General features: G+C 44.2%; 1 protein-coding gene and 1 long non-coding RNA gene across 4 annotated transcripts in view; both read right to left on the bottom strand.

The window, feature by feature from the left end:
• PRIMA1 (proline rich membrane anchor 1) overlaps nucleotides 1-4,414 on the bottom strand; it is a 55,002-nt gene extending 50,588 nt beyond the window's left edge. Inside the window, exons 1-2 of one of the 3 annotated variants that reach the window (XM_017813921.1) lie at nucleotides 4,176-4,414; nucleotides 3,703-3,836 (exon numbers count right to left, since the gene is read on the bottom strand). In XM_017813921.1, the coding sequence (XP_017669410.1) occupies nucleotides 3,703-3,795 (93 nt within the window). In that variant the 5' untranslated portion in view covers nucleotides 3,796-3,836; nucleotides 4,176-4,414. Of the gene's footprint in view, nucleotides 1-3,702; nucleotides 3,908-4,175 lie in introns of those variants that run through there. The other 2 variants (XM_017813922.1, XM_017813920.1) reach the window with 2 other exon arrangements.
• Nucleotides 4,415-6,596: 2,182 nt separating this feature from the next.
• LOC108496831 overlaps nucleotides 6,597-13,237 on the bottom strand; it is a 40,385-nt gene continuing 33,744 nt past the window's right edge. The window contains exon 4 of the long non-coding RNA XR_001874604.1: nucleotides 6,597-7,547. This is a non-coding gene — a long non-coding RNA (uncharacterized LOC108496831). The remainder of the gene's footprint in view (nucleotides 7,548-13,237) is intronic.

Below are 13,237 nucleotides of genomic sequence, written 5' to 3'. Positions count from 1 at the left end.
CCGGAGTCTCTCCTACCCTAGCCTGGTAATAGTGTCCTCAGAAACCACTGGATAATTTTCTCAATTACTTTGCAGACAATATTAACCCTATACATGACCAGCCACTCCTTGCTCCTGTCTACTTTGAAAATATTACTTTTGGGGAAAAAAAAAAAAGTTCCTTTGTCTCTTAATATCTGAGCCTGCACCTTTAGCAAAATTCCGTATGATCATTTTTAAAGAATCGTGGAAGAATTGACATTTAAAAGCAGAGGCTTTATCACCTATTTGTTTCCCTTCTCTTGTCACTGAGTAAAATGTCTGATTGTTAGAAGATACCTGTAGGAACACAGATATTACCTTGCAGGGGTTTCTCTTAGATGGTTAGTTTTCAATAACAAAGATATTGTAAGTTGGCTGAAATCTGGCAGGAAAAGGAAAGACTCAAATAGAGGTTGAGGGCCTCGAAGAGGAGACAAATAGCCAAGTACTGCTGCAAGAAGACAGAATAGCAACAGTAACATAAAACAGTAGATAACAGTAGCAAAATAGAATTAGGAAAAAAAAGAAAGACATTTGGACTCTTTTCAAGGAAAAAAAAATCCCCCTGTTGATGTCTATTAGTCTTCTTATGAAAGAAATGAAGGCTGTTACTTGTGTCTCCTAAAGGTAAGCAGAACAAATCACTAAAAAATATGCAATCTTGCTCTGGCAAAAGATGATAAAATAATACTTCATGTTTCTTTCTTACTGTCTGAAATTCAAGGTAAGTTTTTACAGCATGTGGCAGGAGAAAAAGGCATGTTGAAAGACCCTAATCTTTTTCTGGCCAGATCTGCTAATTGAATCTGGCCTCAAACTTTACTGCTTGCTTGTTCTGCTGGACACTTTCATGGTCCCAGAATGGCTTTGGAAGCCCTTTGCAGGTTCATGTGTAACTAGAAACCCAACAGGCTGCCAGGCAGTTTGTAGCACAGAGGTTGCCTTGGCAAGGGTTCACTTCTGGAAATGGACCCCCCAGGGCTTGCTCCCTAGCTGTTACCTCTGCACCTTCCAGCCATTTGTCTGGGTGCTGGAGAAGCCATGGCCTGTCTTAAACTTGGTTGTTTGTTTGGCATGAGGCTTTCTTAAAACACACTCAGCAGCTGGCCAGTCTAGACGTGTTGCCTGGACTTCAAGCTGATGCATTTTTTTTTTCTCTGCTCTGAAAATATGTAGACTTGACTTTATGGATTTTTGCATTTCATGCAAACATGTTTTGCAAAAAGGACAAATGTTTTAAAATATTTATGGAAATGAAAATCTGATCCACAAATGTCCAGGGAAAAACAAACAGAAAGTGGTAACTGGTGGTTTCCTTTTGCAGTCTCTGTTGAAGTTTGTACCTGTAGGATATTTCTCTTTAATCCAAAATCTCCTTTAGAAAGAGTGGTCCTAGTCCTGCTTTACATAAAGTAGAGGAACAGCTCACCCCGATCGGGGGCCGCCTGCATGTGGCCAGAGCTCTTTAGTATTTCAGAGTCCCATGTGATTGCAGCAGTCCACAAGCATGTTCTACAGAGTGGGATGGGAAAACAGGATTAATACACTCCCTGGAGGGTGGCCCTCTTGTGACTTTTTTAATAGGGTAAAAGGAGGAAAGCTTTAAAAGAAAACTGCAGTTGACTGAAAAGGCACAGGGACCTCTAAAAGCCTCCTGATGTAGCAAGAGCTTTGTCTCTTGGAAGCAGCCTACAGAGATGAGATCTCAACACTACTGCATAAATCCCAGGACAGCTCTGTGTAATTCACATCAGAGTTAATCCAGATCCATGTTTATGAAACCAGAAAAAATGTGACCCTGCTATTTATCATGACCCTTACTGCTCTGTTTTTTAAATTATGTCAAAAGCATCAGACAGAATCATCCCATCCTTCTTGTCACAGAGCTGGCTATGAGGCTAATGAGAAAAAATTGTGAGGTTTGTTTTGGTTTTGCTTTTAATAAAATAAATGCTTCTCCTTTGATTAGCATCTGACTGATTCCCTTAAGTGTCACAAGGCAGGGCCTAGGGAGGGAATGCAAAGAGGTGGGAGGGAAGGCAATGCCACACATAAGTCATTGCACAGACGAATGGGTGAAAAGGGGCTGGGAGAAGAGACGTGAGAAAACATGACGGCTGCTATAGATGGAGCAGGGGCAGGGGAGCGACACGATGCGACATTACAGAATTAGTCAAGGAGAACATGGCTTGTGAGACTTTGAAGATAAACAGCAAGGATTATGACTCAACATGGGGAAGGGAGTCATGGGAGGGGTTCAAAGATGAAGGAGTTTCAGTCACAGGAAGGACGGAAGGCTGGCATGCAGGTGAGGATTCCACACCTGCCCTTCCCATTGGTACCTGCTGATAGGAGCCCTAGATTAAGCCTAGTTTTGGAAGAACTGGACAAAAGCTTGAGCAGCTTTATCGCTTGCTCTTTGACAGAACAGCAGGCAATAGCAGAAGTACAGTTGATGAATGGGACAACAAAACTTCCAAATTACAGCAAGGAAAGCTTGCGCTCCTTGGCTTTTGCATTTCTGAGAGCCTGTTTCAATTTTTATAAACATAATTATTTTTGAAAGATTATCTTAGATTATTTGAGTAGTTTGCCAGAAAGATGTTTATGCAAGTTTTTTTTTCTATTTGATTGACTGACTGACTACAGGAGAGAGGTTGCACGAGGCATCTCTTTTCACCCAACTATGCTTCCCTGAAAAACGCAGTTATAGTTTTAACTTAAGCTCAGCTACCTGAATACTTAAGCAGGACAGCAGGAAGGTAGCACTGGCAGGGATTTCTATGACAGGGGAATTGGGTTGTTTTTGTTGTATTTCTGTTCATTTTAATTCGTAAGGAGCACAAATCCTCTTTGTCATTCATGGCAAGAGACAAGATGCTAAAACAAACAACATCTCTCTTTAATCTCTTGGGAGTCACTAAGTTTAGATCAGGGAGTAAAAGATGTGGAGTCTCCACTATATTTTCTCCAAGAAAGAAACTGTAATTGGTCAGTTCTTGAACGGCACTTGGCTGGCCCATCATCACTTCTCTGAAGACATATATGATAAATAAACTTTAAAATATCGAAGTGACGCATTTGAGTTTGAGCTTTGCTGCTGTTCTGAGTCTCCAAACTGGATGGGCGCTCTCCCTCACTGTATACCAGTTTCTCCCAGTCTCTCTTGCTGGTCACCTCACATTACAATCAAGGTCACAAAACACCACCGCGTCGGAGTTGGCAAAAGCTGATTCAGCCCTTAACCCACAGAATCCTCAATTCGCAATCAACACCGAAAACCCACGGCAAGGCATGACCGCCGGGTCTCCGCTCCGCCACTGCCTCTTTCCGTGCATCTTGCCACCTACAGCAAAATGCGCTTTCCATCCCTCCGGCCGCCAGCGCGCCGAAGAAAGTCAACTCCATCCTGCTCGGACCGACCGCTCTCGGACCGAGTTCGGCGCTTCGGGGCTGTCCCCGGCCGCCCGTCCCGCACACTCGCCGTCCCGCAGCGCCCAGCGAGCGGGGCCCGCGCCCCTGAGAGCAACAGCTCACCCCGATCGGGGGCCGCCACGGCCTCCTCCCGCAGTGCCGGGGGTGCCGGAGGGGCTCTGCCCGCGCCCCCGCTCTGCCCCCGCCCCGGCCCCGGCCCGCCGCCCCCGTCGCCCCGCAGCTGCGAGCGGGCTAGGGCGACCCTACCTGGAGGGACCCCCAGAGCGGGTGGAGGGCACAGTGTAGCAGCAGGGAGGGCCAGCAGCAGCGGAGCAGCCCCAGCAGCTGCCGGAGCAGCATCCCTCCTGGGCGGGTGGGCGGGGGCGCGGGCTCCGGGCGACCTGGGGAGGGAGCAGAGCGAGCCGGCGGCAGAGGCGTTGGCTCGCACCCATGCCCGGAGCGCGACTGTCCCAACTTTAATTCTGGAGGGGAGGGAGGGAAGGCGGGAGGGAAGGAGGGGGGGGAGGGAGGCAGGGAGATGGGCGGGTGGGGAGGGGAAAGAGTGGTCGGGAAAACCCAGAGCCCTTCAAGTCCCAGCTCCCTCAGCAGGGAGACGCGCCTCCACCCCCGCCCTGCCCACCTCCCTCCCCGCCCGCCCCGCCGGCTCCCCCTCCACGGGATGCTCTGGCCGTAGCCGCCGGCAGCCTGCCCGTGCCGGGGGCTCCCCGGCCGGCGCTCACCGCTGAGCCCGGGGCTCCCTCACACCCGAGGGGGTGAGCGGGCGGCGGAAAAAGTTTGGAGCCGGGCGCAGGGGAAAAGGGGCAGGGCCGGGGCCGGAGCCTGAGGGGAGAGGCGAGGCGAGGGGAGCGGCGCGGCCGCGCAGCCCGGGGATTGCATCTCCCCCCTGTCCGCCGGCGCCGCCGCTGCTGCTGCAGTGATTTTTCAAGCCCATCAAGGCAGTCCCTTCCGCGCACGGCTCCCCTCGTCTCTCCCTCCCCGCCCGGGCTCCTCCCGGCGGCTGCCCTCCGCTCAGCCCAGGCGGGGGCGGCCCCCGGGAAGCTCGGGCACCTCCGGCAGCCGGGAAGCGCCGCACCCGCCCACCGCGCCCTCCCCGCAGCCGAGAGCGGGACCGAGCCAAGGGGAAAGCGCGGAATCAACCGGCACCCCCAGTCCTGGAGGAGCCTCATCCAGAATTGCGGACAGGTGGTTTTGGGGTTGCTGGTTGTTGGTGTTCCCCCCTTCGCTCACGAGTGATACAAGGGCTTGTCCTGCGACAGGCAGGAGCTGGGGCTGGGTCAGCCCAGTGTCTCTGGGATGTAATAGGGAAGACGCTTCATGGCATTTGTGTTTCTATGTTCTGAGAAAGCACGCGGAAATGTGTAACAGTGCTCGCGGGGAAGTGGATAGACCACCTTCCCCTTCCCCGCTCCCCGCCCCCCCCCCCACAATAGCAAGGCACCGCAACCCGGCTTCCCCACAAGAAGGAAACAGTAGACAATCAAGAATGAAGGTGGTTTTTGCTTTCAGTGAAGCAGTAAACGAGCAAAACAACTGCTGTGTGAATGGTGGCCGTTGCTGGAAGTTGGGCTTTGTGGGTATCAGAATGACCATCAAACGTCTGTTGTTGGGTCAATGGCACAGGAGTCCTGTTTTCAATGTTTCGAATGCAGTAAGCACATGGGTTTGAACAAAATATTGGACACAGGGTTTATATTTCGTATCCTGAGATGAATAGGTTTGAGGATACTGAATTTAGTTTTTCTTTGTATTTCTTGCACCCACTGAGTCAAGTTTAATAATCAGTTTCATAAAAATCTGCTCAGAGAAGTGGGAATGGAAATACATTAATTTCTCAGCTGATACACAGCTAAAATTTTCTTTTCATACCACTGTTACACTGCCATCTCCATTCATTTCAGCCCCAACAGGTGCTGGTTTAAATGTCAGGACTATAAGGCCCAGCAGCATCTTACAAATGAGAACAGCATACTGGAATGTAATGGTGTTACACCTGAGTTGAGGTAGACTCATTGAACCTAGACATTTATTGTAAATCCCTCCTTGTGGTTTTGTAAGGGCAGAATACTGAGAGGTAGAGACACTGTGGGCAGTAATTGTACAGCAAATATATTTTCTGTAATGATGCTGAAAAAGATGGTGTCCTTTTCTGTAAGCCTACTGTGTAATACACAGGGCTTAATATATTGTGCTCATTCAATTATAGTTTTAGTGAGCTGGAGTCACAAGAGACAGCAAAGCTTTTCAGGCTTTCTGGTGATTTCCTGAAGGTATTTCAGCACTTGGTCACAGTACAGAACATAATAAATTGCACCATCTGTATACATAGTTCTTGGTTCTTGACAGAATGAGAGATAAGGCTTTAGGCATTGTACGCCAAAAAAATACAACACAGATTTATTTTCTTTCAGTATTTACAAAGCCTTAATGTCTGAAGAACTGTGGATTTGCCTGCCATTAGCAATTGTCCAAGTAGCTATTTGTCCGTCTCAAAGCACTGTTTCTGTGGTTCCAAGACAACCCAGGGAACTGAGTAGACAGAGCCAAACTCAACCCCGTCGCATAGAAGCAAGTGCAATCAGGGATATTGTTCTGACACAAAAAAGAGCAGAGTTTAGCCCAGGTAATCAGCATCCTTTCTGTTTCACTCTGGTAATTGACAATTCCCTTGGGAAAATGATTGGTCTGCAGATATATTAAATCCATCCTTTGGACCCAGTCATGTGGTCCACATACAGGCATATTTGCCATTAGTCTGAATGGCTAAAGAAAGGGCTGAATATGTGCCCTGTTCTTGTCCACATGACACCAGTGCTTTTAATTAATTACATTGGCTTCTCTTCTGTAGTTTCTATGGAGAGAAAATAGAGTCCAGGAATTTTCCCCACTTACAAGGAAGATAAATGATGTAATGCTTGCAAGACTGTAGGCCCTGAATCAATGACAGGCTTGAAATATGTTTTGCTTAATAACGCGTTAAGTATTTTGTAGCACCAGGACTGGTGTGTGCAAGAACAGAATGATTTGTTTGTAGCAGTCACACTACTGAAGTGTTGAGCAGGATAATGGCTAGGGCTACCATCCCTGAACCAGAACCAGGATTTCCTGATTACCACTACCAGCCACAGCTTCCCTGCCACCTTGGGCATATTTTTAAAATTACCTACACCAGGTTCCCTGCCTGTCAAAACCAGCATGACCAGATCTAGCTACCTGAAAGTTGTATTGTGTTTGGTGGGAAAAGTAGTAACAGGGTCCTGTCCTCCAAAATGTTTTTAGCACATCACAGAAATCATGACCAATATCAGTTCCTTTGCTGGTGTGATCAGCAAAGGTCCATGCTCTGGCTCAGTGCTCTGGAGATGAAAAGTGTGTTAAAAATAAGTGTTACAGCTCAAAATAATAACTTCAGCTATTTTAAAAGGGTTTTTTTATTTGTTTTCAGAAAAAGACTGCACAAATAGCATCATTCAAGCAGGTTTTTTTAAGCTTTAAGTTGAATATTAACACTTGATAGAATGATGACCATTACTTTTTCCTTTTCATCTTTGGTTTGATTACCAAAGGAGTATTTATGTTGTTTACTTTGCGGCTTTTTTTCAAAACAATTGCTGATAATTGAAAAAATTGTTATTAACACTCCAGTGCAACAGCTACTCAGGAAACATTAGTAAGGACTGCTGCACTGATTACCTGTACAAACAAATATTACTGTACTCCTTTAATCTAAGTAGCCATAATGGTTATAATAGACTTTAGGAGGCTATTTATTTTGTTGGTATTGATGGAGTTACAGCATGAATTCAAGTGTTCAGAGGGCACAGGAGTAGGTTCCCTTCGAGGTTGACTTGTCAAAACTTTATTAAAATCAACAGATATTCCCAGTCTGACTTTAGGCAAGCTTTGTCCCTATGTCTTCCGAAACATCAGAGTAGAGTTTTAGCTGGAGCTAGTGGCAGAGGAAGTGAAGGCGACCTCTTCTCAGGCTCTGTGGTCAGTCAGGCCTAGGAAGAATCCACTTAAGCTTTTTTTCCTAATGACATTTCTGGATCTGCGTCAATGAACTGAAGAAGAATGTCCGACCTGGTGAAATGCTAGCCAAAACATAAACAGAAAATATTTCAGCACTGAATTTTCAAAGCCTTCTGCAGCCTGAAAGCATGGTCTGTCTCAGATGAATTTTTGGGGTTCAGTCTAGAAAACCATCAGCAAGCAAGTAAATGTACAGCATCACTTTGGCTTGCACTGAAAATATTTTTGTTGCTATTTTTAAAATATATTTTTATTGCTCCATATATCTAAAGCAGTGCTTTCAACATGTGGAAAACAAATTTATTGTTTTTAGACTGAAAGTCTCTGCCAGAAATCCACACCTTATTGGGAAGGTTTTAGAAGATCAGAAATCAATAAAGGTCACAGTGTCCGAAACAGTGGAGGAATTTGCATTTCTCCAAACACCATCATCAGTTCCCAGGGAGGGGATAGGATTCTTCTTGATGATCCCAATTATTTGATAAAACTGAGGACCATGCAAAGAATAGATTTGATTTTTGGAAGATTTGATCATTTCAAATTTGATTCCTAACTTTGAGGATATTTAGAATAAATTGTTGTAACATCTGATTCTTTGATTTTCATTATACTCAAGGACTGGAAATGAGTTTTAAGTTTCATTAGTGTCCAAATTTCAGTAAGTGCTCTTCAAGTTTTCTCTCACATAAAAATGGGCTACTGCACTGCATCTGGAAAACAAAAGCAGGGTGTTTCCTTTTCTTTGCCATAGATCAGGAATATCTTAATCAAAATCGATGGTTCCATGTCAGTTTAGGTGAGGAGTGAATAGGACCAATGTTGGAGAACTCCATCATGTAGTCTTTAGCTTGTACTCCATCACTTGAAATTACAGGACATGGCAGATTCATGGGCAAAAAAGCTGTGGCTATACATCATGTAAGCCTTTTCTTGTCTTTTCAGTTTTCTAGCTCTGAGATGCTGCATTCGGTGATAAACAGGCCTCCTGCTTACTCACTTTCAGTAGTTTCTCACATTTTGTTCTCTTCAGCAAATGGATTTGCTCAGCAGTATCCCTACTCTTTGTTTATAAAGATAAAACGTGTGGGATTAAAGTGTCCAGAAGAGTCCTAGATGTAAGGAAGAGCTTGTATGTCCCAAGTATGTCTGGTTTTTTCAGCTTTATCAATTGCTTACACAACATATTACTACTTCTTAAATATATTACATTCTTAGTCCCTTATGGCTATCATAATGAAGTCCCTACATCCTGAGTGAACTACGGGTTGCAGGAATCACTTAAATGCTATATCACTTTTCGTTCATTATGTATTGCTGCTTAGGTCTCATCTGTCTTTACAGAAGATTAAATACTTGTTACTTGAATGTGTAAAAGACAGTATGAAAACACTGTCTTCACATTTACTCTTGGACTCTGGCTCCTTTGCAGATCCAATATAAAAGACAGGGCTGGTTACACATTTCCGAGAGGAATTCCTCATCTGCTTTATAAGGGAAATCCAGTACAAATGTCTCATAGTTGTGGTCTGTAGCTGCTTCTCTGGAAAATTACTGGTCAGGTGATAAAAGTTCAGCAAACCCTAGTAAGCCCTGAAAAGGTACCTTGTTGTTTATTCCATACTACTGTTAAGGATGTGTTTCTGTACTATCTTTGAGATTCTTGTGGATGAAGAACGATATAAGACCAGAACCATGGTTGCCAAGACTATTATGGAAACAGATAGCAAGGACAGGACTGAGTGAACGTACAGGAGTCGAAGTAGTTCCAGATGAAAGGCAAGGATGGAGAATCATTGCTTCTAAAACGAAACTATCAGTTTAGCTGACTTTTTTTTTTTTTTTAAGTCCCCCTTCAATGAGAAACCTGCATATATTTTAGTGTGGCTGATATAATTTTGATTGTCAGTTTACTGAATCCCAAGCATCAGAATATTCCCCAAAACTAGAAGTCCAGCAGTTTCTATGCCTAGCAAAAGTATGATTGAATTGGGGACTAAAACTACTGTGTGCAGGTCTGTATATTTGACAGTGTTTCATTAAAAAATGCTTGAAAGATGGTCCATTTCTCAGAACATTGCTTTCTCTTTCTTCTCCCTCTCTCTTACTTCTTACCTCTGTTTTTATTTAACATGATTCCTAGTCTGAAAAACTAGTAACCAGATTTTATTAAGCTCTGGGTCTGCAGATCTCAGGTATGGGTTGTCCAACCTGTCTTGGTGGCTGTGAGCACATAGACCATCTAGGTTCATATCTGGGTTCCAAGCTGTGGGGATACTGAGAGGAAATCATGAAGGTGTTATTAATTGTTATAAGAAAATACTGGCAGAAACACGCTCAAAGTAATTTTTGTTTTTCTTCACTTACCCATATGTTCTCATTCATTCATTCATGGCTGGGCTTCGCCAACGAAGATTTGGGAAGGGCTCTACCCACATTTGTTGCAAGCGCATTGGTGGCTAAAAAGGCTAATACAAGACAGGCATGATCAGTTGCAAAAGGCACAGCAGAAAGACTCCTTAGATGGTGTATTCTGCAAGGCACGATTCTTTCTGCATTGTCTTTTCTCGTCAAGGGTGATCCTGCATGCTTTCTCAAAGGCATCAGCAGTGTTATAGATGGTGTGTCTCCAGACCTCCTGATTGGAGGCCAGAGTAAACCAGTTATATTGATCAATATGGCCAAGGCTGAGATGTTGTTTCAGGGAGTCCTTGTATCTTCTCTTTGGGGCTCCTCTCTTGCGGCAGCCGGTGGCAAGTTCACCATAAAGCAGGATCTTGGGGAGGCGGTGGTCCTTCATCCTTGAGACGTGCCCTGCCTAATGCAGCTGTGTTCTCAGCAACATGGCCTCAATTTTCATTCATGGATCCATATGTTCTAGAGCAGTGGATTTTGGTAAAGAACCATTCTGCTGTTTCTTTAACAACACATTTGACAAACGTGGCATCTACTGTGGTGAGGTGGATGAGATAATCTGTGCCACTGACAAATATGTGACATTTGTTAATGGTACGGAAAGAAATACAAGGTTGCGCCAATGTTCAACACAGAATTTTGGTGAATAATTTATATCAGCCGAGGTTAAGAGTTAAGAGCCAGACTCTGAGCAGGTCACATTGTAATGGGCCCATCTGTCTCATAACAAGAGCTATTGATTGGTTATAAATCACAGCTGGTGGGGGACTATCACAAAGATACCACCAGCAGCAGAGCTTGCCACTGAGATCTGCTGCGGTCGTATAGCGCTGGGGTTAATGGGGAGAGTTTCTTTCCAACATCTGGATGCTGAGAACCAAACACTGCTCTGGGACAAACACTGACAGCTGCCACTGGCATTACTGGTAGCAGCTCCCAGCTCTCCCAACAAGTCTTCTGGTCCATAATACAGGCTTTTGTTTAATATATTGATTCAAGTCTGTCCAGCACATTTGTACTCTCCTGACAATATACTGCTTCTCTGTTTGCAGCTGGGAAGGAAGATCCAGCAGTTTGTCAGTGTTTTCTAGACTTTTACAGGGTGTTAAATCTCTCTAAGTCTTTTGCATCATCTGTGTCTGAAGTCACCCTGAGGCACACCAATCCAGTTGGCCACTGCTGTCATGTCTTACATCCTGTGTGGTCTCTAATGTCTGAAGAAAGAGAAGAAGATACCTAAATTGGTGCCTACGCTTTTTGGTTTGCAGAAGATATACTGGGATCTGCCTGCAGATCATAGGTGGTAGGTTATCTTAGTGTTTGGTAAGATACTGCTAGAATCTTGTTATATTAGGCCAGTAGATAGGAGGATGGTTCTTTGTGGCTTAGACTGGCTGTCAAAGAGCCACACACACATAGACTGCCTGACAGACCATGTCTCCTTCCTTGTACAGAAGACAGCCAAACATACAGGTGTTTCAGAACTGAAAACTGCACCAATCCTTGCTTGGCCATTGAAGAACAGATGAATGCTGGTACAAAAGTTAAAATATCTGTATTATAAAATATTTTAAACATTGAGGTACTGTGGGTTCCTCTATGTATTTTCTAGGGTCAGAAGGCATTTTTCTGGCAGCAAGGCCCACTGCAGAGGTAGGCCTGGAGGCATACGCAGTGCAAAGAATTTTCTCAGCTAGACATAAAGGAAAGGCAACAATATGTTTAGGCAACAATTCTAAGAAAAAAAGTATAAGTTCTGAAATCATCTCTTATTAATAAAATCTCAGTTATTATCTTTATGTTTCTGAGAGTCCATCTTTTTGGCAACATTCAAACCCTTGATATGTTCTTTTTCCTTCTTCATCTTAACAAATACGTGTTTTAACAAATACGTTTTCTACCAAATACTAGGTAAAAGAAGAAAGTTCTCAACAGGGCCTGGCAGTCCACAGTTCCTCCAGCCGAAGCACTTACACCTTGGAGTGCTCTTTATCTTGCAGTTTGCTTTGTCTCATGAAACTGAGAGAGCTCTCAGGAGGTTCCAGGAAGACAGTGGTTAAGGTTTCCATCTTCATGTCCCCTAACATCAGTGCCTACATTCTGTTCCACACAGACTGAGGTGTGCTCTCTCTTGCTTTAAAATGCCCACCATCCTTCTCAGCCTACATGAAAAGGGATGAAGGAACGTGCTGCAAAATTCCCATGCTGTCTTTGTTGTGATGAGTGATGAGCCACATCATGTTTTTTCTGGCACTAAGAATTCTTAGCTAGTGAGGAAATTTTTGGGGTATTTTTGTATATGCAACATATTTGCTTGCTGCTTACTTGTGGTATAATCAGAGAGATGAAAGAGGCTCGATATATTTTTAAGTACTCTATCACTGGATATTTTAAAGGATATTAGAAATGCATCTGTAAGGATCAACAGGGCTAAACCAGTTTGAGGACTAGAGGATGGATCAGATCCATCTTTGTCAGCCCTTTCTGTTCCCCAGACCATCAAGTATTAGTTTGTGCCATATTTTCACAATGGTTTTATTTCAAAGTGGGCTAGGTTTTGAATGATGCTGCTTTCACTTTTTCCATTTTTCTTTGCTTGTTAGTTCTGCTTGTCTGTACAGGAGGTGGAGGAAGAGCCTGTGTCTTTTTTTTTCCTTTTCTTTTTTAATTTTGCAATTTTTTTTTCCTCATTCTGATGTCTTGGAAACCCCTGGGAGGCACTGTTTTGAGGAACCTTCCCATCAATTTATCTGATGCAGTGGTGGAAGATAACTAGTGTACAAGGTGTTATGAAGAGATAATGGAGGCAGCAGTAGCTGATCTTTGCTAATGACGACACATTTCAGCTTCTCCTGGCACAGTGTCCACCTAAGCACACAGCCACATGCAGCCTTAGCAGTGTTGGTTGGGGTCACTCACTCCCAGAGGAGTAACATGCTGATGTGTGGTATGTCTCTCATTGCTGACTGCCCCTCGCACCATTTTGTCTGCCCCCTTGTCTTGTTTAACTGACTGTTAGGCTCTGTCTTAAGATGCTTCCTCTGTCCTTTAGCTTATCCCTCGCTTCAAATCCCAAATGCAGGACCTTCCACTGGTTGCTAATTTGAGAAGAAACACACCTAAAGCCCCTCTGCAAGATTGACATTATTTTGCATTCATCTCGGTGCCACCTAAGCATTTTGAGATCCTCTGATGAAAGTCATTACATAAATGCAAAGCATTGTATTCTTCAATGTTTAAATCATGACAGATTTTGAATACAAATTTTTTTCGTGAGTCAGTCATGAATAATTACAATTTGCATTTAATATTTTCCTGTATTCAGCATACCCTCCTTCTC

This window comes from Lepidothrix coronata, unplaced genomic scaffold (genome assembly GCF_001604755.1).
Source record: "Lepidothrix coronata isolate B3197 unplaced genomic scaffold, Lepidothrix_coronata-1.0 Scaffold43, whole genome shotgun sequence".
NCBI lineage: Eukaryota > Metazoa > Chordata > Aves > Passeriformes > Pipridae > Lepidothrix > Lepidothrix coronata.
Note: the sequence above shows the minus strand (reverse complement) of the source record. Positions and strands in the feature narration are given on the sequence as shown.